Below are 25,735 nucleotides of genomic sequence, written 5' to 3'. Positions count from 1 at the left end.
TTAGACTATAACAGTCGTGGCCGCCATCTTGTTTTGAAAATTTGGACTTTTTAACGCTTCCCAGACTGACCTTTTTGGGGCCAAATTTGACCTTTTGAACCCTCTTGCAAGAGCGTAAAAAAGGCATGAAAAACGCATTCATAAACACAACTATTTAGAATGAGGGATCAGTTTCGCATATGAATTTATCGTAAAATGATCCCTCTGCTCCATTTTCAAGCTATTCTAGATTTTTTAGTTAACCAATTCTTTATCACTAACCATAAGTCCGAGAGGTAGGTAACCAATGCAATTGCATTTTATTGTAGTTTTTTTTCTTTCTATTTCAAATGTTTTTTTTTAATAAGTCAACAGTATTTATAGTTATTTTTAAACGTGTGTATTGACTCAATGCACACGTTTACAAATAACTATAAATACTCGAAAAAAATACGAAATTAATTTTATTTATACTATCTTTCATTTATTAAATAGCTGGAAAAGTACAGAGTGACCATTCTTATCACGTTAAGAATGTCTTTTTAAGTAATAACGTTATTTTTTCCCGCAGGATCCGTAAACTGACACAATGCCTAATTTTCTCACGTGCCTCTGTTGTAACAAAGCACCGTAATATAATACCCTTTTCTTTTTTTTACACACACACACACACACACACACACACACACACACACACACACACAAAACAAAAAACATTTACCATTTTATTCAACGTTGTTCCTATTTATAATGCCTCCCCACAGGACAGAGTTAGACACCAGGGTCGTTTTTTAATGTGGAGAAAAGGAACAAAAATAAAAATTGTCTCAGTCGTGAAAGATTTCTCTTCCACTGACAGAGAACAAGAAATTGAAGTGCAGCATCTGAAGAACAGATACTACACTTTGATCTTGTCCCGAAGGCCAAATAACATTTAATTCAGCGTTGTTAGTAAATTTCAACTTCACACGAGCAGATTTCGGTTATAACGGAAATTGCCGGAAATTACCGACCAATTCCGAATTAGCAGACGTTAATTTTACCGACGCTCATTCCTTATATATATAAACAAAAAAAGTTAAACAAACCAAAAATAAATGTAAGTATTATGTTTTATTTTTCGTTTGAATGTATTTAATATAGTAATTATTTTTTTTATATTCCACTATTTTAGTTTATATTTGCATTCCGAAGAAAAGAAAATAGAATCGGCGGAATTGTTATTCAATATTTTCTTTCGTTTGTTTCTATATTTTTTAAAAATCTCCATGGCGAAAAATAAATAGCTTCATTTAGTTTATATTTACATGTGAAAATTTGTAAGAATGGCCAACTTTTTGAGTAAAATCATCAAGATTTTATGAACTGGCAGTCACGTAGGTGTGTCAGAAATTTCGTGAAAAATAGTGAATAATTCCACCCCATCTTTCCAAGCTTATCTTATAACGCCTCGAAAAATGTAATTCAAGCCCTAATTATTTTTTTTCGATTAAAGGAGCAAGGAACAAGGTTTCATAAAAAAAAAACAAAAAAAAAGCAAAAAAAACGTGTTTTTTTTTAAAAAAAAGAAGGTTTTAAACTTCGGACTTTACAGGTAAATTTCTAAAAAAAACACTACTTTTTCTTTGTTTTAAATTTGAATATATTATTTATTGACCTTTTCTCTTCAATTTGTGATATATAAAACTTGGGTGAGTAAATTAATTATTTACTTTTTAATAGACACTTGAAAATGGGGGGGGGCGTGATTAAAAAAAAAAAAAACGTTTGTCTAAAATATTATATTCGATTTATTGGAAAGAGCATAAAATTTCACATTGACCCTGAAAATATCGTAAAAATAGAATCAATAGAAAAATTTTGATAGATTTTTAAAGTTTAAAAATTGAAAAATATTGAGTTCGTAAAATTCATTAGTTTATTTTTTTTTTAAATAAAAATATTTCTATTACTTTTAAAACAATTTTAATAGTTTATTTTGGAAGTATAATCCATAAAGAACATAAACAACCCACACACTTTTGTCAAAAATTACGAGTTTTTTTTATATTTTATTCGCAGTTTCATATTAGAGGTGTCAAAAATTCCTACAAAAATTCTGATAATAAATTAAAAATAACAAAAATAATGACGCCGTCATTATTTTTGTTATTTTTAATTTATTATTATTTTTTTTATTACATTTTCACCCCAAACAAGGCACATTGTCACTTTGGTGTAAGGGGCTACTATCAGGGGCAACAACTACTGGGGTACTATGTAGGGATTTGGGCAGCAAGATGTCGGTTCACGTTGCACTTGAACTTCTGCACGTCAGTACAGTTGGGGAAGCAGGGACCTGGAATGGAATTGCAAAGTCTCTAGCGGAAACTATTTGAGTAGAAAGATCTTTTACATCTAGGGATCTCTACAGTGTGGGGATGTTCACTGGGGATGCGATTTAGCTGCCTGTCGGGTTTATCGAGGGTGTTCACGTAGTGGGGGCACAAGTGCTTGCAGTTCGTCAGAGCACTCACCATTAAAATACTTGTAGAAAAGGCAGAGGGATGCAACATTTCGTCGATGGGACAGAAGCTGAAGCTTAAATGCCAGTTCAGGGTTCAGGGCCTATCAGATTTGCGACTCTCTTTTGAACCTTGTCAAGGAGCGAGAGACTAGTAGCAGATGCGCACCATTTTGTGTTTGTGCATATGCGGCTAAACGCTTTAATTGAACCAGGGAAGCAGCGTCTTTTTGCTATTGATTAATTTTATTGATTAGACATTTTTTTAAATAGGCGCAAAAATCAAGTAGAACCCCCCCCCCCCCCAGAAATAAACATATTTTAACAATTAGAATTTCAAGTTGTATTTGCTATTAAAAAATTAATAGTCATTTTTTATATTATATAAAAATATTAAAACAAAAATTGGAAAACCTTACTAAAAAAAACTGTTAAAAACGCCAAATCGCGTAATATTAGATTTTTATTCTATTTACATGTTTTAAAAATTAATTATTTAAAAAAAATTTTTTTTGTTCTAATTTATATATATATTATTGAGAAAAAAAAACTTTGCTTTTTTTTTTAAAGCATAAAATCAATATCATTATGTACATATTTTAGTTACAACTTCAAGATAAGTAATTTTGTAATGTTTTTTTTTTTTTTTTTTTTTTTTTTTTTAAGCAGACGACAATTTTCCGGACGCTAATTTCTCTACAAAGGCTGCGTCTTTCTTCATTTTATTAACAAAAATAAATTTAATGAAACGAAAATAAATGTATTATGTATTTTATTTTTTATCTGAATATTTTCAATATATTAGTTTTATATTTCTATTATTTTTGTTTATATTTGCATCCCAGAACAAAAAAAAACAAAAACAAAAACAAATAATAAAAATTAAAAAATCGACAAAATTGTTATTTTTTTTTTTCGTTCAAATATATATATATATATATTTTTATCTTGATGGTAAAAATAAAATATACAATCTTAGCTTATATTTACATTTTAAGACCAATGAAAAATAGTTTAAAATATGGCATGGTTATTTTCTTTTCGCATCTATATTTTTTAAAATCCTCATTGTGGAAAACGTCTTTGTATTATTTTTATTGCTAAAAATTCACGGTATAAAAATTATAAAGTGCACTGAATTGTTGGTGCTTATGCAGTTATGCACTAATTGTTGTTGTTATTATTTTATTTTATTTATTTATTTTTTCTCTTCGGTATTTTTAAGTAAAATTCAAGTTTTACGATTTCTTTTTAGTTGTTAGGTGAATGTAAACAATAGTTACAATACACTCTTTTCTCCCTATGGTAAGAATGGCTTCCTAAATAACGTTAATTCAACACAATACGACGAGGGAGTATCGAATTGTTTTATTAATTGGGCGGATCTGAACGAGCTCCGCCCTGTCGTAAAATTAATTCTTTTTCACGTTTGTGTGTGCGCGTGCGCACGCACGTACGCACGCACGCGCGTGCACGCACACACACACAAACACACACACACACACGCGCGCGCGCGAGAGAACCTTTATTCATTTCAATTTTCCCCGCACAAAAAATAAGTTTTGTCAGCAATGGCAAAATGTCAAATACGCCCACACACTTTTGTCAAAACTTTTCTCTCCCACAGAAGAGACGTTGCGAGCCTGTCTTTGTTTGATCGTTATTTGCATGGCAAGTGCTCGTTTCAGCTCCAATCTCTGGCGAAAAACACCCATTTAGCTGAAACCAAAACGTAGATTTCATGAGCAAGTGCACGCGTGCACGCCTGTGGAACTCTCTCCCGTTTGCCTGTTTCTCACCTGACTACAACTTGAATGTCTTCAAGTCCAACATAAACAAATCCCTGATAAACCGCCCCCTTAAGTAAGACACTTTATCAAATCTCTATTACTAACGATTACTACGATATCATTCCATTGACTACTGTCCACGCAATAACCCTTATCCCTGAGTGGCTTTCGGGCCTTGATAAGTGGTGTAAAAAAAAACCCACAAAAAAAAACAACAAAATTAAAATGAGCATATTTTTGGCGGACGTAGTTGAAGACAGCATCATGTGACACAAGTAACCAATGAGAATATTAAGAAGATTGTCTTTTTAACGCTTTTCCAAAAACTAAAATATCAGTAGGAGCAATCGTGTTTTGGAGTCGGCCAAAAATGTATAAAACGCATCAAACAGTCTTCTACGGAGTGAGTTCAGCTTTTTTCCTTTTCTTCTTGCTTCGACGACGCAACGAGAACATGCATCTCGTGTTCACAACATCGTCGCTGCCAACACCATGATACACACGCCACGCGGACACGCAAAAATCACTTATGCACACACGCATTCATTCCGCACATTTTCTAAATTAATAACAAGTCACTTTCCTCATGGGACTTTTAAGTAAGGCGAACTCTGCCAGATAAAACACAACTTTAAAATAATCTCATTATTTTCACACAGGACTTTAACCTTCTAAACTCATTAATTCCACGAAGGACTTTCATCTAACATTTTAATCATAATGACTTCGAAAGAACTTTCACCAATTGGACCTTTGTTTATTCACCTTATTGTTTTTGTTAAAAAAATAAATGCGGTGCATTTAAATCAGAAGGAAGTGTCGTTTTGTTTCATTCCCTTTTTTTTTATTATTTTGTTTGGAGCAAAGAAATTTAATGTTGCTTAAAGTGTTCGACTGAGCTTCAATCTATGGTCCCCCCTCGCAAAACTTTCACAAGAAACACTCGTCTAGCTGTAAACACTATCAATAATTCCCCCCACTCTTTATCTGTGCCTAAACCTAAACGTAGATTCCATGAACAAAGCTTTTTTATTAGAACTGCACGCCTGTGGAATTGTCTTCCGTTTTCCTGCTTTCCGGCTGACTACAATATGGTTGTCTTCAAGTCTAACGTAAATAAGTTCTTGATGAGCCGTTCCATATAAGTTATCAAATTTAACAAATTTTCATTACTAATGATTATTATATTGTCCAATTTCTACTATACACTCTTTAACCCTCATCCTTGAGTGGCCTCTTGGCCTTGATAATGAGTTGATACCTATGAAAAAAAAAAAAGAAAAAGTCCAATGTGAACAAGTTCTAATTGAATCGTCCCCCTAAGTAATCCAAGTTTCAAAATTCCCACTGTTTACTATGCTAAAATCACAATGACTAATGTATACCTATTAACCCTTATCCTCGAGTGGCCTCTGGCCTTGATAAGGGGTGACACCCTTGTAAAAAAAAAAAAAAAAAAAAAAAAAACTTCTGCACCCCTACACGTTTTATTATTTTTTCTGCGGATTATGGTCGATAAAAAACTTTACTTTCATATTAGCAAGAAAAAAAAAAAAAAATTTTAACGTTTATTTAATGACTTTTAATGTGTGTGGGGGGAGGGGTCACTTTTCAATTATAACATTTGAATTTTACCTGAAAAAAACAAAAACTATTTAAAAGTAGCGTGGTACCGAAAATGCATAAGCACCTTTTATTTTTTACAAAAACATGTGAATTATTTCATTTTACACCACAGCGGACACGTGAAACCTTAATAAGAAGAGTTGTGTTGATTGACCACAAAGAATGCAGTAATTTTTTGGTCTCCCAATTTATCCAAGAGGGACCTATGTTTTCAGTGGCGTCCGTTAGTCCAGACGTTTGCCAGATAACCATCCATTAGTTTTTCCTGAAATTTTGCCACAAATTGTATTTCATTAAATATATATGTGCACAGTAAAAAAAGTTTTTTTGCGAAAATTCCCGTTGCGTCCCCAGGGACTCAAAAGAGGTAAAAAATGCCGCCAAATGGCAAAAAATTACACGTTTTGCCCCATAACTTTTGATCCATCCATTAGATTTTTCTGAAACTTGACCAAAATATGGAGGCCATTGTTCTTAATTTAGTATGAGTGACCCTGGCAAAATTCTGGTTTGCGTCCCTGGGGACATTCAGTGCTAAAAATTCCCCTTTATATGGCTCTTTTTTCATATTTCTCAACAAAAACTTGATATGTCTGATTATATAAGGTCATAAAATGCATTGAATTGTTTGTATTATTAAGAGTCTACACAACCCATAAGCCGTTGGGTCAGTATTTGCTTTATATATTATTAAATACAAATTTTCTTGAATTTCACATGGGTAAACTCAAATATACATGCATTAAGGCTTGAAACTGCACCGTTATCCATTTACACTGGGATTCGGTGTCCCCAGGGCTCAAAAGAGATCAAAAATGACACTTTTTGCCCCATACCATTTAATTCATCCATTAGATTTTCCTGAAACTTGGCCAAAATGTGGATGCCATTGTTCTTAATATAATTTCAGTATGTGTGACCCTGGTAAAATTCTATTCACACCCTTCTGGGACTTTAGGGCTAAAAAACCATGCCTTTTTGGAGCTCTTTTTTCATATTACTTGATATGTATGTATTTATAGTGGTTTTCCATGGTGCTGAATACAAATATACATGTCTTAAGGCGTGAAACTGCACCGTTTGTCCATTTTCACTGGGATTTGCATTCCCAGGAGCTCAAAAGGAGTCACAAATGACCCAAAATTGCAAAAAATGACACTTTTTACTCCATAACTTTTGCCCATTAGATTTTTCTGAAGCTTCGCGAAAATGTGAAGACAACATTAGCCCTTCACACTTCTCACATTCATCATTTGTACATTATTTTTTGTGGCATCTTACATGCAGTATGCACGGCTTGTTTTTGTTTATTGCTAAAAACTCACAGTATGAAAGGTCATAAAATGCATTAAATTGTTTGTATTATTAAGAGTCTACACAACCCATAAACCGTTGGGTCAGTATTTGTTTTATATATTGTTAAAGACAAATTTTCTTGAATTTCACATTGGTTTATAATTATGTTTTTACGAGGTTTATAAAGTCATAAGCTTTCACAAAGTTAGAGTACATTGAAATATTAAGTACTCTTTCTACTCCTTTTATTTTAAGACCCCCCTCACATACACGCCCTCCCTCTTTGTCTCTTTGTATTCCCCTCTTTATTTTCACTTTCTCAGTGATCCGCTCTTTTAAGTATTTACATAATTCCATTATAAAATAAAAGAATTTCACAAAGTCAGATTACATTGCGATGTCATAATAGATCTTCTACCTTTCTCTCTTCACTCTTTTATCTCTACCTATTTTCGTTTTACTTCTTTCTATTCTTCACTCTATCTGCTTTCTGTAATGAAGCCATAGACATGTATGTAATAACAGTGGCATCTCGCGTATGCAAATGACCAAGCCATAGTGTAAGGTGACGTCATAGTAAAGGAAAAGGAAGGAAAGAAAAGCGGAGAGATTTGGAACCATGTAGCAGTGACAGTGACTGGGGAAGGATGGGCTAGCGTGAGATAGTCGTGTAACCCTGTGGCTGCATAAGAGGATGGAAAAGACGTGTCGTGACGACAGTTTTGTTAAATGTACAGTAAATAAGAGCAACCGTAAAAAAAAAAAAAAGATGCAGCCATGGTTTGGTGATAAAACGCTCGTTAATAAATACATTTCGTTTCAATTGAAAAGCTGAAGTCGAATTTCTTGCCTTTGTTTCTTTGCGATTGTCTCTGCATACAACATGTTGGGTCCAAGTGAAAATATAACGACAACGTTAGATTTCTTTCTCTCCTTTTCAGTATTTACATCATCAAATGTTTTCACAAATGTCATAATATATCCTTTTTACTGTTTCTTTTTTTCTCCTTAACCTCTCCCCTCTCTCACTACCCTTTTTTATTTAATGTTTAGAGCAATTTTGTCTAGAAATGGACTATTCCACCCATTCATGAACACAACCATATCAGTTTCGCATATAAATTTATCGTAAAATGATCCCTCCTTTCGGGCGATTCTAGCTTTTTAGATGTAGTTAACAAATTTTTTATCACTAACCTGAAGTTTGAAAGGTAGGTGTCCCCCAAATTTGCCTATTATAAATGCAATTAGTGCTGTTTTCATTATTCGTTATTTTATAATGATTGTCATGTGAAAATTATTAAAATATCAAAAAATTATGAAAAATGATAATTAATTCTTCAAAGTGGAATTGCAAGTTATAATTAAATAATAAACAGACGAATTTGTATCCTGGCAGGGGAGGTAAGTGTAGTCAGTCTAGTTATATTTCAATGGCGGATCAATCAATGGAATCGTGAAAGTTCATGTTTTATGTAAACGTATAGGATAAATTTTTACTTAATTTCCACCTTAACATTTTCCTTTAAAAAGACGTTTTCGGGTATGCTGAAAACAAATATCGCATTTAAATTTTGTGCAAATAAGTAGTTTTCCAGATATTAAGCAATGCCATTTCTTATGTTATTGCTGGTGGCCATTGCGCAAGCAAACACAACCTTGAGAAACTATGCGCAGGTGCATACTAACATGACCACCAGCAATAACATAAGAAATGACATTGCTTAATACCAGGAAAACTATTATTTGCGCAAAATTTAAATGAGATATTCGTTTTCAGCATACTCGAAAACTTACCCCAATCGCCATTTTAAAGAAAAAAATGCTCAGGTGGAAACCAGGTAAAAATTTACCAAATATAGTAAATATGGCAATTAAATAGATAACAGTTTTTTTTTTTTTTTTTTTTTTTTTTAATGGGAATTCAATTTTGCAGCTTTCAATTGTCGTTCTTATTCCGAAGAAGCACCAAAATAAGTTCCGATAAGTTCTCTTGATATGGAAATTTTGCAAAAAAAAAAAAAAAAAAGAAAAAAAAAGAAAAAAGAAAGAAAAGAGGTTAACCGAAGGCCAAGATCATAGTGTATTATATGTTCTGATGCTACACTTCATCTTTTTTGTTCTCGGTCAAGAGGAGATGTCCTTCATGACTGAGACAATTCTTATTTTTGTTCCTATCAAGAGTACTCTTTTTGCGGAGCTGGATTTTCCCCACATTAAAAACCGACCTTGTGTCTAACTCTGCCCTCGTGGGGAGGCAAGTAAATAGAACTGGTCTATATAAACACTTTTTTTTCTGACAAATCTGAACGCATCGTCTTCACTTGTTCGTACTTTTCCGTGAATAGAATACTCGGAAAAATACGGAATTAATTTTCGGTACTTGTGCAGTTTGCATACCGTACTGATTTTTAGATAAGATTTTCAAGTTAATTTTAATTCTTATGATATCTTTGTTTTTTAATTGTTAGGTGAAAGTACAGAATAGATAACAAAGCTCTCTTCTCTATATTAAGAATGGATTTCTAAATATTAGCGAAATTATTTCAGCAAAGTCCGTAAACTGCAAAGTATGAAATAACAATAAAGTAATTATTTTTATTATCTTATTTTTTTACATAAATAAAAACAAAAACAGTTAGCATTTTATTCAGTTTTGTTGGTTAATTTCAATTATTTTTCGCGTTCACACTCGCAGATTTCGGTTATACCGGAAATTACCGGAAATTGCCGATCGTAGGCGATAAATTTCCCAACGCTCATTTTCTTTACAAATACTGCGTCTTCCATTTTTTATCAAAAAAAAAAAAAAAAAAAAAAATTAACAAACGAAAATAAATGTAAGTATTACGTGTTTTATTTTTCATTGGAATATGTTTAAAATATTAATTATATTTTATATGCCACTATTTTTGCATTGCAAAATAAAAAATAAAATAAATAAAATAACAATTCCGGCGATTATTTATTTATTTATTTATTTATTTATTTTCGTTACTACATTTTTTTGGTATTATTATACAAACACCGTGACAGCGAATTAGTAAAATCTTTTACGTAGTATTCTGTTACGTTTCGGTGTGCTGAACACGAATCTGAAAACTGGGTTAGGGTTAGGGTTAGGGTACATTTTTTTCTACTAATTCGCTGTCACGGTATTTGTATAAATTTACCATTTTTTTTATGTTCACAGAGAAAAATAAAATAGACAATCATTTACTTGGCCTTTTGGCCAAGATCAAAGTGTAGTATCTGTTTTCCCAGTTACCTCATTTTTGATTTTTTTCAAAGGGCTCCGTCACTTGACCCACCCCCGGGTTAAGTTCAAGGTGTCACTTTTGTCACTTTCGTGATGTAGATGCACTAACTTTTGTTAGAGGGACCGACCCCCTTTTTGAGGAGTCAGTACCCTCTTTGCACCCCCCAGGACCGACGCCATTGTGTGGTAGTCTGAACCCGAAACCGACCCCTTCTTTGGGAGTTTGCTGTTTCTGGGACCGACAACACTTTCTTTGGTAGACGCGACCTGGTCGGGTTAGCTTTAGTTTGTTGGGTACTTCATTTCCTCTTCTCCTCTGAGGTTGAAATGGTCTATTCTCTCCTCTCTTAATTCCTGAGCAGCACTCTGACCTGCCAGGCCCAATCTTTGTCTTCCTTCGCTGCTCTCCCAGTGGATTGAGCCGACCGGGCTCTCTTTTTCGCTTCCTTGGGGTTGTTTGCGGGCAGGGTGACGTGGGTAGGGTGGGTGTTTCGTTTCTACTCCCCTCTCTGGGCAGAGATGTCTATCTCCTCTCTCTCTTAATTGCGACGCGACACTCTGACCTGCTAGCACCCACTGCGTCTTCCTTCGCTGCTCTCCCCCCTTGCGGGGGATCTGAGCTGACTAATCCGACATCCCCGTGAGGGGAGGTCAATCCACTTTCTCTCTTCTGACCTCACTCACTCCCCCCCCCCCATTTCCCTGCATTTTCTTTTCTCCCCCGTTACACTTTGGTACGCGTCAGTGGCCGGTGCAGTTTTTTCCGCACGATGCCGGGGGGAAAGGTGTATACCACCTCAGATGCGCCACATCGCCCCACTGGAGTACTCCTCATCGGAGAGAGCACGTCCCACGAGGGATAAAGAGGAGAAGAAGGCCAGGGTAGGGCTGTAGCCCGCGGTGATCCAGGCAGCGCCAACACTAGGAGAGCAACCAACCCAGCCCTCTGCTCCCCACGAGGGCCACTCCCCATACCGGGGAGTCAAAGAAGCGACTGACGAGAGAACGAGGCTCACACTCAGTGGTACACACCCAGCGACACCGGTTCCACCTCAATCCTCGTCGATCGAAGCAAACACTCCTGCTCAGGCTCCCCAAGAGGACCAAGATGAAACGGAGGACACCGGAAAAACAGCCGACGAGGGAACGATGCACCTGGCAGGTAATACACACCCAGCGACACCTGTTCCACCTCAATCCTTGTCAGCCGGAGAAGACCTCACCACTCCTGCTCCCCAAGAGGACAACCTCCCGGCAGAAGAGCAAAGAGAAGCTGGAGACGAGGAGACCAAAGATGACACTGATGGACCACAGCCTGTGGCACCACCAGTTTCCCAATCCCTTTCCGGTCACCCAACACCAGCTCCCCAAGAGGACAACTCCCCGACACCAGAAATGGAGGAAGATGAGGATGGTGTTGCCTGCAAAACCAGAGCTCTGTTCAGAGACACCCTAGCATTCCTCAAGATTCTCGGGGGGGGGGGGGTGGGGAATACAGGGCACCTTCACTGCCCAAAGCCTCCCTAAACATGCCAACTCCACCCAAAGTCCCGAAAGGCAACCCTCCGACGACCAAGCCTGCAGAGAAGAAACCCACTCCACAATCTCTGGCAGAACCAAGGATGGGGGCCAGAGATTGGGACACAACCAGTGCACGACACCCCAAGAGGACTGGCCACGCCTTACCCCAAACAAGGCAACTATACAACAGCAGCAACCACAACAGCAGAAAAAGAAAGAAACAGCAGCCACTCCTTGTCCCGGTCCGTCCAACGCCAAACAGGATGGAACAGCGACATGGGGCTCACAGAACCAGGAGCAGATGACACCTGAAGAGTACAGGGAGCTCTTCAACTCAACTTACAAGGCCATCACAGATGGGATAAACATCAAACCCCTTCTGGGACAAATTGAAGAGCTGGAGAAAAGAGTTCTCTCCCTGGTCACCTCCGACCTTAAGACCAGAAGCTTAACAGGTGTCAACAAAGACACCATGGTGGAACTCCTCATTGGACTGAACATACCAGTCAGCTACGTATGCAGGAGAAGTTTCGCCATGTGGGACATCCTGCTCCTTAGTCAAGAAGAGGCAAAAAGTCTGGCCGAGACTGACCACATAACTAGAAATATTCGGCTCCAGCCAGTATATTTGAATAAAAGAATCGCCTTGGTCTCAGTCTTGAATGTCCCGTGCTACATGACCAGAAGGGAGCTCGGGGCCATAATGAGCCAGTATGGTGACGTAGAAGCTGTTGTCCCATCCCGCAGTCAACACAATGCAACGTGATGACCGGCGACTACAAAGTCCGAATGGTCCTGGACAAGGTCGAATTCGACACCCTTCCGGCCATGCTCAAGTTTGGGGACTGGACCATGACACTGATCGTGCAATGTAGAAGGCCGCACTGCTGGCACTGTCAGCAAATGGGACACATGGCAAAGGACTGTCCCAAAAAACAACCAGCCAGAGCCCCCGGAAAAACCCCTAACAAAGCACCGGCCAAAACTGCAGCAGAACCCCAAGCTCCAACATAAATCACAGCCCCAGCCACAGCAAACGCCGGCCCAATAACAGAAGCAGGTTGGGTGACGGTCACTAAGAAAACCAGAGCCAACAAAAACCTGCCCATGCCAATCGTGACCAAAACCCAACCCGACATCACACCGATGGACACGCAGGCATCCTCTTCCTCAAACAAAAGGAAGCTACAAGATTCTGAGGAAGAGATCATGTCGGACGGAGTAGAGGCGATCACAGATGCAGAGGAAGCAGCCACAGCAACAGTCAACAAAAAGACGAGCAAGAGGAGGAAGAGCAGGAAGACTAAAGGAGACACCCCCACCCACAAAGACAATAGCAAAACAACCAAGGCTGAACTACCCACACCACCCACCCCCAATTAGCCAGTGGAACCGGCCCCCTCCCGCCCAAGCTCCCCCAGAACAGTTTCACATAACCCATCCTCGGATAGGGTAGAGACCAACCCCCAAAAACCTACACCCCCTACTCCTGTCACTCCTACCCCCACTCCTCCTCCTCCTCCCACCAACCAAGGAAAAACCTACGCCACCAGTCCGCATGGAGCGGACGAAAAAACTACCTTTCCTACCAGGGGAAAGGATTTGTGAACTGGACCCTCTGCAACCATTACCTGACCTCAAAGGCCAGCAGAAGGTCCGGTACAACGAATTGAGGAACTTTGCATATGTCGGTGGCGACAACGTCGCCGACCCAACAAAATTCAAGAACGTTCCCTTGTTGACCACTTTCATTAGGGTCAACAAGGATGCTAGGACTGAGGCCCTCTGGGCTATGATAGATGTAGCAAAGGATGCTATCCCAGGCCAGCAGCTGGTGGATAGGGAGCATCCCTCAATGAACAATATCATTTACAAATGCGAGGGAAGAATCCCTGTTTATGCACACCCCTCTTTTTACAGGGCACTTAAACTCACTTTCCTCCTGGACGTGGGAGGCGTGCCAAGGACGGATTACCCTCACTGGACTTACTCACTAGAAGCCCTGTGACAGGCCTACCACGTCCTCACCTCCGAAGATTTCAGGCCCGTGTGTGACATTGATTAAGGTAGGTGACCATGGCTTTAAACTTGGTTACTTATAATATGAGGGGCCTCAGATGTCGAAGCAAGGCTGCATGCGTACTGAGAGATCTGGTGTCCCTCAAGGTAGATATTGCCGCTATACAGGAGACCCATTTTATTTGTGATGGGGATTGTCAGGTGCTGGTGAGCGACTACAATGTTTACTCAGCATATGGCAATACCTATAGTCGTGGAATCTCCTTGCTAGTAAATCGCACCCTATCAGCGTCGGTGAATGTTGTTCACGCAGACGAGGATGGGCAGGCGATTGTCATCGATGTTGCTGTTAATAGCAGTGTGTTTAGGATAGTCGCAGTTTATGCGCCTAATTCCGCTGTGGAGAGGGCTTCCTTCTTTCAACGGGTGGAGGGCTTTATAGATGATCCGGAGAGGGTAGTCTTAATGGGTCATTGGAATGCCATCCTTGATCCCAAGATAGATAAGGTCGGAGGGACTAGCGGGTTGGTGTGGTGTGACAGCAGTCTGTCTGACCTGATGGCTTCATGCGACCTGGTTGATAGATTTTTGCATGGATCACCCGGGCGGGAGATGTGGACGTGGCATCCTAATACGCCTTCTTATCCAAGTACTTACTTGGATTGGATGTTAGTTAGAAGAGGTGATGTAGATTTCCTATCTTGCCCCACGTTTCACTTGTTAGGACATTCAGACCATAAACTAGTTATGGCCCATCTGAACTTGAGCTCTAGGCCTAAACTGGCCGGATACTAGAAGTTCAACAGCACCTTGTTGGAGCTGGAGAACTACCGGTTGAAGGTTACAGAGATAATCCAACGGGCATTAGTGGGGGCTGTTACCGGGAGTAAGTGGTGGGTTAGTCTCAAGGCTAATATTAGACGCTTCTCGGTCCAGTACAGTCAACGTCTCGTGCTAGATAAGGCTAAGGCCAAGAAGCGTATAGAGAATAGGCTGACCCGGGCGGTGGAGGAGGGGGAACCCTAGAGATAGCACTAGCTAAAGAAGACCTCAACCGCTTGGCTAGCGAGTGGTACGAGGGCCAGATAGTTAGGGTTAGGCTAATGAAAGTCTCGAACAAAGCTGTTAATGTAGACGCTGTCGAGCATAAGGTTGCTCTAAGGCGCGGCTCAGACAGGTACATTCAAAAAGTAAACGACCTGGAAGGGCATGCCCTCGTGTCAACGCGGGAGATTTCCGAGGGGTTTCGAAGGCATCTATCGGAGCGCTTCACCCAACTACCCAGACTCAGGGTCGAAGAGTTTGCAGCTATTTGGCCAACTCGCCCCGCCTCATGGTGGCTCGAGCGGCTAGCTGTGATGGTCTTGTCGCGGAACAGGAGATCATTACTGCGTTGAAGCAAGTTGGCTGCAACAAGTCCCGAGGCTTGATGGTCTACCCTACAAATCGTACTTGAGGCTGTCGCCCATGTTGGTCCCTATTCTGAAGGATATGTTCAACCATTGGTTTGTTCAGGGCTCCATCCCTGGGCAAGTGACCAAGGGAGTGATCACATTGCTGAGGAAAGGACAACGGCATGGTGGGGAGGAAGATTTAGACGATTTCAGGCCCTTGACTCTGCTAAACACAGAGTTAAAGATTTTGGCCAAGGTTCTTGCGAATCGGTTGCAGGTTGTCATCACTGACTTGATCGAACCAGACCAGAGCTATGCTGTGAAGGGAAGATCGATTCAGGAAAATCTTCATCTGATACGCACAATCATAGAGGGGACAGAAGACGACGCCGAGCCCGCGCTGATCAGTTTGGATCAGTCCAAGGCTTTCAATAGTGTGGACCATCGGTTCCTGGGATCTGTGCTGGAGGCCGCCGGATTTAATCCAGACTTCTGCAAGTGGATCTCTGTACTGTATGACAGGCCGACGGTAGTGGTGCAGATCAACGGTAAGTGTCGGAGTCTTTCGCCGTCTCCCAGTCGGTGCGACAGGGTTGTCCGCTGTCGCCTCTCTTGTACATCCTGGCGTTGGAACCCCTCCTTCACAAGTTAAGGGACGAGGCGACTACACCAGTCCTGCGCGGGATAGCTCTCCCTGGAGGCACACGAGCCAGGGTTTCCGCGTTTGCCGATGAGGTCATCGTGTTCGTGTTTTGCCCCACAGACATTCAAGCGGTCACCAAGGCGCTCGCTCGATACAAAGAAGTTATGGGGGCCGTCTTCAATCTCAATAAGTCGGTGGATCTGCGGTTGGCTGCTTAAAGTAAAGATCAGATGCGATTGGAAGAGGTTGCCTCGAGTGGCCTTTGACAAGAGGTGGGTGCATGACGCTAGCTTGTGCATCCGACGAGGTGCCAAGTTTGAATTTGTGTTACTACTGGGTCCTACAGAGCCCATTCCGCTAGGTTAGACAAATAAATAGTAAAGAGACTCTTGACTGGTGGTACAAATGAGATCCTGTCCCCCGATTGTTTGTTTTTTGACACTAGCGAACCTTCCGAGGCTATCCTACCACTACCCCCCCCCCCCTATCTTTTTGTTTTATCACCCCCTGGTCAATCCCTACTCGAAGGTAGCCGACTACCCCCCCCCCCCCATCTTCTCCTTTTTTATTTTTACCAATTTCTAGATTAGCTCAGGGAGGGACCTTACTAACAATGCACTAGGCAATTTTATTTTTGTATATTTTTTCTAGATTCCCCACTCCCCAACACGAACTGTTTCTCTTCCAAATTCAAGAACTTTTTATTTTCCAATGAATTGAACTTTTTTCACACGCACACACACACACACACACACATTTTAATAATAATAAAAAATTCACACACACACACACAGAAATTGTAAATATATTCATTTTAATAAAAAAAAAATTCACACACACACACACACAGAGAAATTGTAAATATATTCTTTTTTGCAAAACCGCTGGGGTTTTCATTAGTTAGTTTAGAGTCCACAGAGTGAATGAGGTATTGTGGTAAATGTTGCCAGTCAAGAGTAAAGTCGCCAAAGACTCCATTTTCACTTTAGTAACACAGACCCTGCAACACTCCCCATCCCACTTCTTGTATGGCCTTGTGCCTAAGTTTGTTTACAAATGTTAATTTTTTGCTTTTATTTTTTGAATTTCTCATTATTTAATTGTAAAATTTTTTCATTACGGAAATAAACTATATAAACAAGATCAAAGTGTAGTATCTGTTCTTCAGATGCGGCACTTCCATTTCTCATTCTCTTTCAGTGGAGGAGAAATCGTTCACAACTGAGACAATATTTTATTTTTGTACCTTTTCTCCACGTTAAAAAACGACCCTGGTGTATAACTCTGTCCCGTGGGGAGGCATTGTAAATAGGGAAAATCCTAACTTAAAGACCAGAGAAAAAATGGCGCTTTTACACTATTGGGACGAAATTTCCGAAATCGTAAAACTGAATTTCACATGAAAACAATGGTATCTACGTTTTTCTCGTATTTTTAAAATGATTATGTTAAACATTTGAGAAAATCGATAAGGTAGAAAATTATTTATCAAAGAAAATAAAAAATAGAATTTGATAAAAACGATCGTAAGACACAAGAGAGTTTAAAAAGAGAGGTAATTTTCCGTTTCGATTTAAACAAGATGACGGCAATTTTTCATCTGCTACCACGATTAAAGTTGTTCTCTTTTTAATAATTCAGTAATATTCAGGTCATTTCGACTGCATAATTTGGAAGGTACCATTGTAACTTATAAGAATTGACAAAAAAAAAAAAAAAGAATCAGTTGAAACCATTGTTTCCATTTATCAACTACAAAATCTCGTTCCAATAGTGTAGAAGCACCAGAAAAATAATTAAAAATGTGGCAAGGATTTTTTTTTTTAATTTTTATTTTGCAGCTATATATTTTATCCTCATTGTGAAAAAGTGTGAGGGCAGTAGTTTTTGTTTTATTTTGTTAATTGCAAAAAAACTCATGGTATAAAATAATAAAATGCATTGAAATGTTTTTATTATTGAATGAGTTTACATAACCCATGAGCCGTTGGGTAAGTATTTGTTATATATATATACTAGCAGGCAGCCCAGTATTGCCTGATCGTAAAATATGCTATTTTAATTAACGCATTAAAAAAATTAAAAAATTCGTATTTATTATTATATTATACTAGACCCAATAAAAAATAATGATTTAAAAAGTTAAAAAAAAAAATGACCCGTGTGCCACCACCAAGAACCGAAACCAAAACGTTTAGCTTACAATTTACTATTTCCTTTGACGTTAATGTCTGATCTATGAAGACATGTTTGCCGCAAGGCTAAGAATTAAAACATGAACTAATAGCTATTATGTTAGGCATGCATATTAATAATGGTGTCGTTCGACCTTTACCTGGCAAATTCCATTTTTTAATTTTGACACTTTTGCACCGATTTTCTCTGGTTAAAACACAAATATAAAGTTTCGCATGGGTTCAAATACCCTATGTATTAAGTTTCATGTCTGTAGACCAAAAACTGATAGAGGAGTTTGGTAGGCAAATTTTTTTAAACAAATATACATACGCATACATCTATATATCTATAAAAGTGAAAATGTCTGTGTGTGTGTGCGTGTCTGTGTACATTTCCCTACCAAATAACTCTGTCAATTTTCGGTCTACAGACTCAAAATTTGACATAAGGAGTATTGAGATTTGGGAAAATCTTTTTAATCGGCTTTTGGCCAGAAATTTGGCTGTCACAGGATCAAAGTTCGACGATTTAACCTTTGAAAACTCTATGAGACTCCTCCACCAATTTTGGATCTAAACACTTGAAATTTTGAATGTAGGTTACTTGGATATGAATCAAACTTTTTAATTTGATTTGAGCCCCCCAAAAATAAATGTTAAGAGGTCAAAGTTAAAATTTTTTTTTATTTTTTACCTCTACGGTTTCTACCAAATTACTCAGCCAATTTCTGGTCTAAACATTTGAAATTTTATGTAAAGAGTATTCAGTGATAGGGCAAACTTTTTAATCAGTTTGGGTAAAAATTTGAGCTGCTAAGGGGTCAAAGTTCAAAAGAGTTGACCTTTGCGGTGTTTAGCATACTACTCAACCAATTTTGGATCTAAACACTTGAAATTTATACATAACGTGTATTCAGACATGCAGCAAACATTTTAATCAGTTTTGGGGGGAACATTTGGCTGCCAAAAGGTCAAAGTAAAAAGAATTGACCTTTGCAGATTCTACCAAATCCCTCCACTAATTTTGGGTGTAAAAACTTGAAATTTTAGATGTAGATAACTTGGACATGGGTAAAACTTTGTATTTTGATTTAAGACCAAAATAATAAATGTTAAGGGGTGAAACTTGGGGTCAAAATTAAAAAAAGACAAAATTACTCAGACAAATTTTGATCTAAACATTGGAAATCTTACATAAAGTGTATTCACACATAGAGCAAGTTATGAACAGTACATATGGCCTGAGCAAAGCCGGGCTGAACTGCTAGTAAATATATATAGAAAAAGGTTTGTGTTTCCATAACCTTTTTACGTAAATATTATGCAAATATAAACCATGTAGAATATCTGCATGAATATAATTACACGTAATAGTGAACTAAAATTGATCATTCTATAAGAAAACCGAAAAAACTAATAGAGAATAAATTAAAATATGCAAATTAACTAAATCCTTTGCAGATGAATGCAATTCCATGACCCATATATAAGAAAGTTGTATTTTTTTTTAAATAAATAGAAAAAGGGTTTTTAATATCAATATCTGTACACAAAAGAGACCCCAAATTTATAGGAGTATGTATGTATGTGTGTGTGTGTGTGTATATATATATATATATATATATATATATATATATATATATATATATATATGTCAGGTCATGTCATATGCTACTGGTACCATGTAACCCAGTACTACCTGCCTCATGGTCGGGTCACCGGCGACTAAACTGGTTCCTCCACCAGACTTGTTTGGTGAGGAGGGTGGCTAGTCTCCCTGAAGGATTAAAAATAAGAGCTTCCAAAGGGCGAATGAACCCTTTTTCGGGGTCAACGGCATCAAGCACCGTGTGTGTTTGTGTGTATGTATGTGTGTGTTGGGGTGAAGAGGGCTCCCGTAAGGCGTTCTGAAGGCAACCTTTCTAGGAGAAGCAAATCTCTGATTTAAAAAAAACCTAAAGCGGAAGACCAGTACCCGCATTAAGCTGGTCTGCAGTTTAACTTATTGCTGGCTATCTTGTTCTTGCTTGTTGCTGGATCTCAACATTTTGAACCGAGAGAGAGACATAGCTGTCGTACAAAGCGAAGACTCTGTAACATCATCTGTGTATAGATACTCCCTCAGGCATTTGTCTATTAAAATGTTCCTGTGGCGATGGAAGTCATTTTTGGGCTCATGGGACATTAAGTGCCTGAGGGAGTGGCACTCGTCTGACAAGACGTTGCAATCATCATATATATATATCTATATATATATATGATGATGATTGCAACGTCTTGTCAGACGAGTGCCACTCCCTCAGACATTTAAAATCCATGAGCCCAAATGCTGAGGGAGTATCTATACAAAGACGATGTTACAGAGTCTTAGCTTTGTACGACAGCTTAGTCTCTCTCTCGGTTCAAAATGTTGAGATCCAGCAACAAGCAAGAGCAAGATAGCCAGCAACAAATTAAACTGCAGACCAGCTTAATGCGGGTACTGGTCTCCTGCTTTATGGTTTTTTAAATCAGAGATTTGCTTCTCCTAGAAAGGTTGCCTTCACCACGGCTTACGAGAGCCCTCTCCACCCCAATACACATATACCACACACACAAATATACACGGTGCTAGTTGGCCGTTGACCCAGAAAAAGAGTTCATTCGCCCTTTGGAAGGTCTTGTTTTTAATCCTTCAGGGAGACTAGCCGCCCTCCTCACCAAACAAGTCTGGTGGGGGAACCAGTTTAGTCGCCGGTGACCCGACCATGAGGCAGGTAGTACTGGGTTACATGGTACCAGTAGCATATGACATGACCTGATATATATATATATATATATATATATATATATATATGTATATATATATACACACATACACACTAGCAGGGCGCCCGGCGTTCATAAAATATGCTGAAATATGCAGATTTCCTATTGATTATTATATTATAACCAATACATAGTAGTGATTTCAAAAGTTAAAAAAAAAAATTGACTTGGATGCTAGCAGCTAGAATCGAAACCGAAACATTTAGTGTTTCAGCCTTAGTCATTACCATTTAAGCTATCGTCAAACGGATAAGAAATAGTTAAAAATTACCCGACTTAAATGTGAAAGGCTTTCTAAATAATCTTCTGCAGTTTGTTGATACTGCTGAAATAATGATGTAATTACTTAAAAAGCTATTCTTAACATGCAGAGGGGCTTTGTTAACTAGTCTGTACTTTCACCTAACAATGCAATAAATAAATTAATAAATTTAGTAAAATGAAACTCTCACCAGAAATGAGATTACAGATGAGGTTCAATATCAAAAACTGATTCTGACCCAACACCGTTTGCTGCAAATACTCAGTTGAAGATGCTTCTGATTTGCTCCTATTTCTACAGAGTTGTATCATTTTCTATAACTTAAAAGATATTTTAAAAGCTGTAATGAGAAAGATTTTTTTTTATATTTTCTTTTAAAAAGACAATTCAATAACTTTTAAATTATTTTGAAATTTAAAAAAAATTATGAACATGAAAGTTTAGTATATATATATTAAATAATAAATTGTTTTTAATGCCAATATATAATTAAAGCAAAATAGTTTTGGACAATTAAAATAATTTCCGACGCAACTGATGTTTATCCATATACTTATTTTTATTATTATTTGAATTCATGTTTTGACACAAATCATAAATCTATAATTATTTTGTTAAGGTAATGTTGTAAGCTTTATTTAGTTGGTAAAACGTCAAACTGAAGATCTCAAAGTTTTGATTTCAGTTTTGATGTAACGTAGCCCATATTAGTGGGTATGAGAGTATCAGCAGCAACCGAAGAAAATGGCAGATTATATCAAAGTCATTGATGGATTTATTTGGAAAGACCCTGTGAGTCGAACAGATTTCTTTTTAGATCAGAATTAAAATTGAAACAAATCAGAACATTTTTCACATTTCTGGTCCTGCGAAAATGCCAAATAAGGTTAGGTTTAGAGTTGGGTTAAAGTATTTGTTGTATTTGCATATGACCCATAAGGTTGAACAAGCTGTACTCATTTATCACTTTCTGTTGCATGGATAAACTAGTGCACGCAGGATTCATTTGGATATTGTTTTGGCAGTGCTTAAAAATGGAGCACATTCATTATAATTAAAAAAAAAAAAGAAAAATGTGTTCATTAACTTTTCAACACAGGTCACATCCACCTTAATTGTAGAGAAGGTAACACAAAAAGTATTTGAAAAAAAAAATGAGAAGTTGATCATAATAATTTATAATATCTTTTAAGCAAAAATTCTAGAAAGAAAAAACACAAAACAAACAAACCCAATTATATTTCATGATGAATTTCTAAACATAAATTCCAGCTACAATACCTATACAGAAGGCATAGCTCATACAGGTTATGTTGAGTAAGGTGGAGGTAGAAACAAGCTGTATTTATTCATCACTTTCTGTTGCATGATACAGTAAGTGTAGTCATCCATAGCAGTAATGAACACACAGAGAAACTGCCAAAGGCTGCATCAATTTGCATTGTGAAAAAAATAGCTACTGATTTTGTATTGGACTGATCAAGCTATTTCTTGGTCTTTATAGATTCAAGCTTTTCATCTGAAGCACTAAAAAATAAAATATGAATAATTCACTAATTATTCAACTTGCAACAACCTCTGCAACATAAAAACAATCATCTTCTATTGGATATCGAACCATACTGGCATTCATGGAAACAAACATTTGATAGAGTTGCAAAAATTTGTGACACAATATAAAAATAGACATTAAAATTCTATATATAGACTTAAAATCAACAAATAAATCATAAACTCTTTGGAATATCTGCAATAAACTGACCCCCCCCCAAACACCATCCCCCCCCCAAAAAAAAAACAAGCAACGACTAAAGAGAGTGAAAAAGGAAGATGTAAATCTGGCCTTACTTTGCACATACTTAATACACTCATCTTTGCTTAAAGAAAAAGCGCCTTCATGCTGTGTTAGTTGTTGTGCTCCATTGATAGTGGAACATATATTGGTGAAATGTGTCGACATCAATGAAACCCATTACCAGGCAGATGACATCAAGGAATCTTTTGAGCAGGTCAATTTGAAGAGCAATTTTGGATTCCTAAAGGAATTAAGATTGTGCAAAAAATATAAATACTCAACCTGCCTTCCACAAAATATTCCACTACAAAGAATGCTAACAAAATCAGATCATTTTACTAAACAAAATGATAAGAATGATTACTGTATTTTTTACTTCCGGTCAGCATCAATAACCCATTTAAGTCGATATGCTGCAAACCTGACCAAATCCAAGCAAAACCTAAGTCTGAATTTGATTTTGAAATTCAAATAATACATAAATCAGCAATATAAGCATACTTATACCTATTTATTGTTATTTTTTTTATTTTGTACAGTAAAATATTGAACATCTAAATAGTTACGTTTTTGTACATTTGAATTCCAAATCTAAATGAAAAAAAAATAACAAATACATTAATTGAAAAATAATATAGTTATGTTTTTATTGTTATGACGATTAACAAAAAATAACTTACGGTTCTGAATTTTTTAGATGAGGATTGATTATTCATATTATTTGGAGTTTTCAGATTACTGTTCTCATCTTGATTGTTATTTTCACAACATTTCGGCTGATGTAACTGCCAACCTTTTTCAGTTATATCTTGTCAAACTCGGGAATCTTTCTGCAGAACCAGGGAATCTGCGTGAAATTTCGAACTGAACCTTTTATTTAATCATTGGGAGTAACATGCTTTCATTTGGTTAGCCATGGCTGAATAGAAGTCCTAAGTAATTTGAAATTGTATTTTGAGTGTCGCTCACAAGGACCCATAGTGTAGTGGATAACGTACTTGGTAAAATTCAGTTGTAAACGTTATATTCCTCTAGAAGTTGAAGATTCAATCCTCAATGCTGGCGACACTCAAAATATAATTGGACTTCTATCCAGTCATGGCTGACGAAACGAGAGAATGCTATTCTCGTAGATTAAATAAATAAAGAGTTCTTTTTGAAATTCCTTGCAGATTCATAAGTTTGACAAGATACACCTGAAGAAGGTCGAAGGTTACATTGACTGAAATTTGTGAAAAAACACTGAAGATGAACAGTAGTGGAAAAAATCCAAATAATATGATATAGTTATTTTTTCTATTGTTATGGTGATTAACAAAAATAACTTCAAAGCAATCATGATTGTTTCTGAAGGATTATTTGAATGCATCAATTTTCTTCATTCATGACATACATTTTCTCATTTCTTTTAAAGCAACAAAAACATAGTTCTTTGTTAAAATTATTTTCTTCAAAAGAAAGAAAGACCATGTTAAGAAAAACTAAACAAAAATATGGAGCTGCAAACGTAATAAATAGGTTAATATTATTTATCATTGTGGACTTTTGTTAAAAATTTACCTGACCTGCAATTCTTCAATGGACACCCAACAATCTGGGGGGAAATCTTGCAACATGGGCACGAGGAACTGCAGACAACCGTTCCAGTGGCCGAGCAGGAACATTAAGCATATTAAGTTGAAAATTCGCATAAACTTGCCAGCCAGTGCTAAGAACTGAAATGAGATGAGAAAGCTATTTAAACAAGTTTTTAAATAGTATTTATTGTCAGTGTCTAAAATGAAAACACATTTGCCAGAAAAGCTACCACAGCAAATGTAAAAAAAAGTGGAGCAATCACATAATGAAACACATGCTGGAAATATGACCCTCCAAAATAGACTCATGCAATCCATACACTGAGTGTAGAATAAAAATAAAGGAAATAAAACAAAAGGAAAAAAAAAAAAAACAATGGAAAAAGAAAAACCACTGGTACGTCGTCTATGCATCATAATAAGTGTATTATCTGCAAGGAAGAACATTTAGATGTGTTTTTATTTTGACCGTTTTGTCTTTTTTTACATTTTAATTGCAGGTTTATGATTATTACTCTAATGTATTCGAGTCAGTCAATGATGATTAGCTGGTCATTAATTATTTGATGTATTCATTCATTTGAAACTTCCGCAGTTTTTCTATTATCATTTATTTTTTAAAAATGCTTATGAAAAATAATTGTGAGAATAAAATAAGCAGTAAAAATATATAGGGTGCATTTTTGTGTGGGTGGGGAAAAGTATATGTCCATTAGAAATTAAGATTTTTTCAATTTAGATACTAAATTTAATCAATTTATTGAATATCTTAAAAATTATTTCAAACAAGGTGGAAGAAAATTGTGATTCGTGCATTAGAAAAAATATCCTTGGTAAAATGCAAACCTTAAATAAAATGAGGACAGAAGACAAAAGAAAGAAAAAAGAAAAGAAATCTTTTAAAGACGGAAAGTAAAAATGAAAATAATTTCTCAAGACTTGTGTTTATATACTTCTTCATTGTTATATTAATAAAAAAAGATAACATTGAAGAGAACTTTGTGTGATTTAAGTGCAAACGGAGAAGAAAGTATTTTAGAAAGAAAAAGTGGCACAAGCCAAAAAGAAGTAGAAGCAAATTGAGAT

The 25,735-nt window shown here is 37.1% G+C and overlaps 1 protein-coding gene and 1 long non-coding RNA gene across 16 annotated transcripts in view; one reads left to right on the top strand and one right to left on the bottom strand.

Moving 5' to 3' along the window:
• Positions 1-25,735, bottom strand: part of LOC145249737 (uncharacterized) — a 1,648,663-nt gene that overhangs the window by 76,267 nt on the left and 1,546,661 nt on the right. For all 10 annotated transcript variants that reach the window (XM_080111644.1, XM_080111643.1, XM_080111642.1 and 7 more), the window contains one exon: positions 24,638-24,787. In XM_080111644.1, the coding sequence (XP_079967770.1) occupies positions 24,638-24,787 (150 nt within the window). The remainder of the gene's footprint in view (positions 1-24,637; positions 24,788-25,735) is intronic.
• The window catches only part of LOC145249739 (uncharacterized), a 295,379-nt gene that overhangs the window by 758 nt on the left and 268,886 nt on the right, over positions 1-25,735 (top strand). Inside the window, exon 1 of one of the 6 annotated variants that reach the window (XR_013863570.1) lies at positions 737-1,078. The exons of 4 other annotated variants lie outside the window; for them this stretch is intronic. This is a non-coding gene — a long non-coding RNA (uncharacterized LOC145249739). Of the gene's footprint in view, positions 1-736; positions 1,079-25,735 lie in introns of those variants that run through there. One more of the 6 variants, XR_013863571.1, reaches the window with a different exon arrangement.

The sequence above is a fragment of the Euprymna scolopes genome, chromosome 28 (genome assembly GCF_053919585.1).
Source record: "Euprymna scolopes isolate OS-2025 chromosome 28, ASM5391958v1, whole genome shotgun sequence".
Classification (NCBI taxonomy): Eukaryota; Metazoa; Mollusca; class Cephalopoda; order Sepiida; family Sepiolidae; genus Euprymna; species Euprymna scolopes.
The sequence above is the reverse complement of the archived record's forward strand: the minus strand, read 5'-3'. Positions and strand labels throughout refer to the sequence as shown.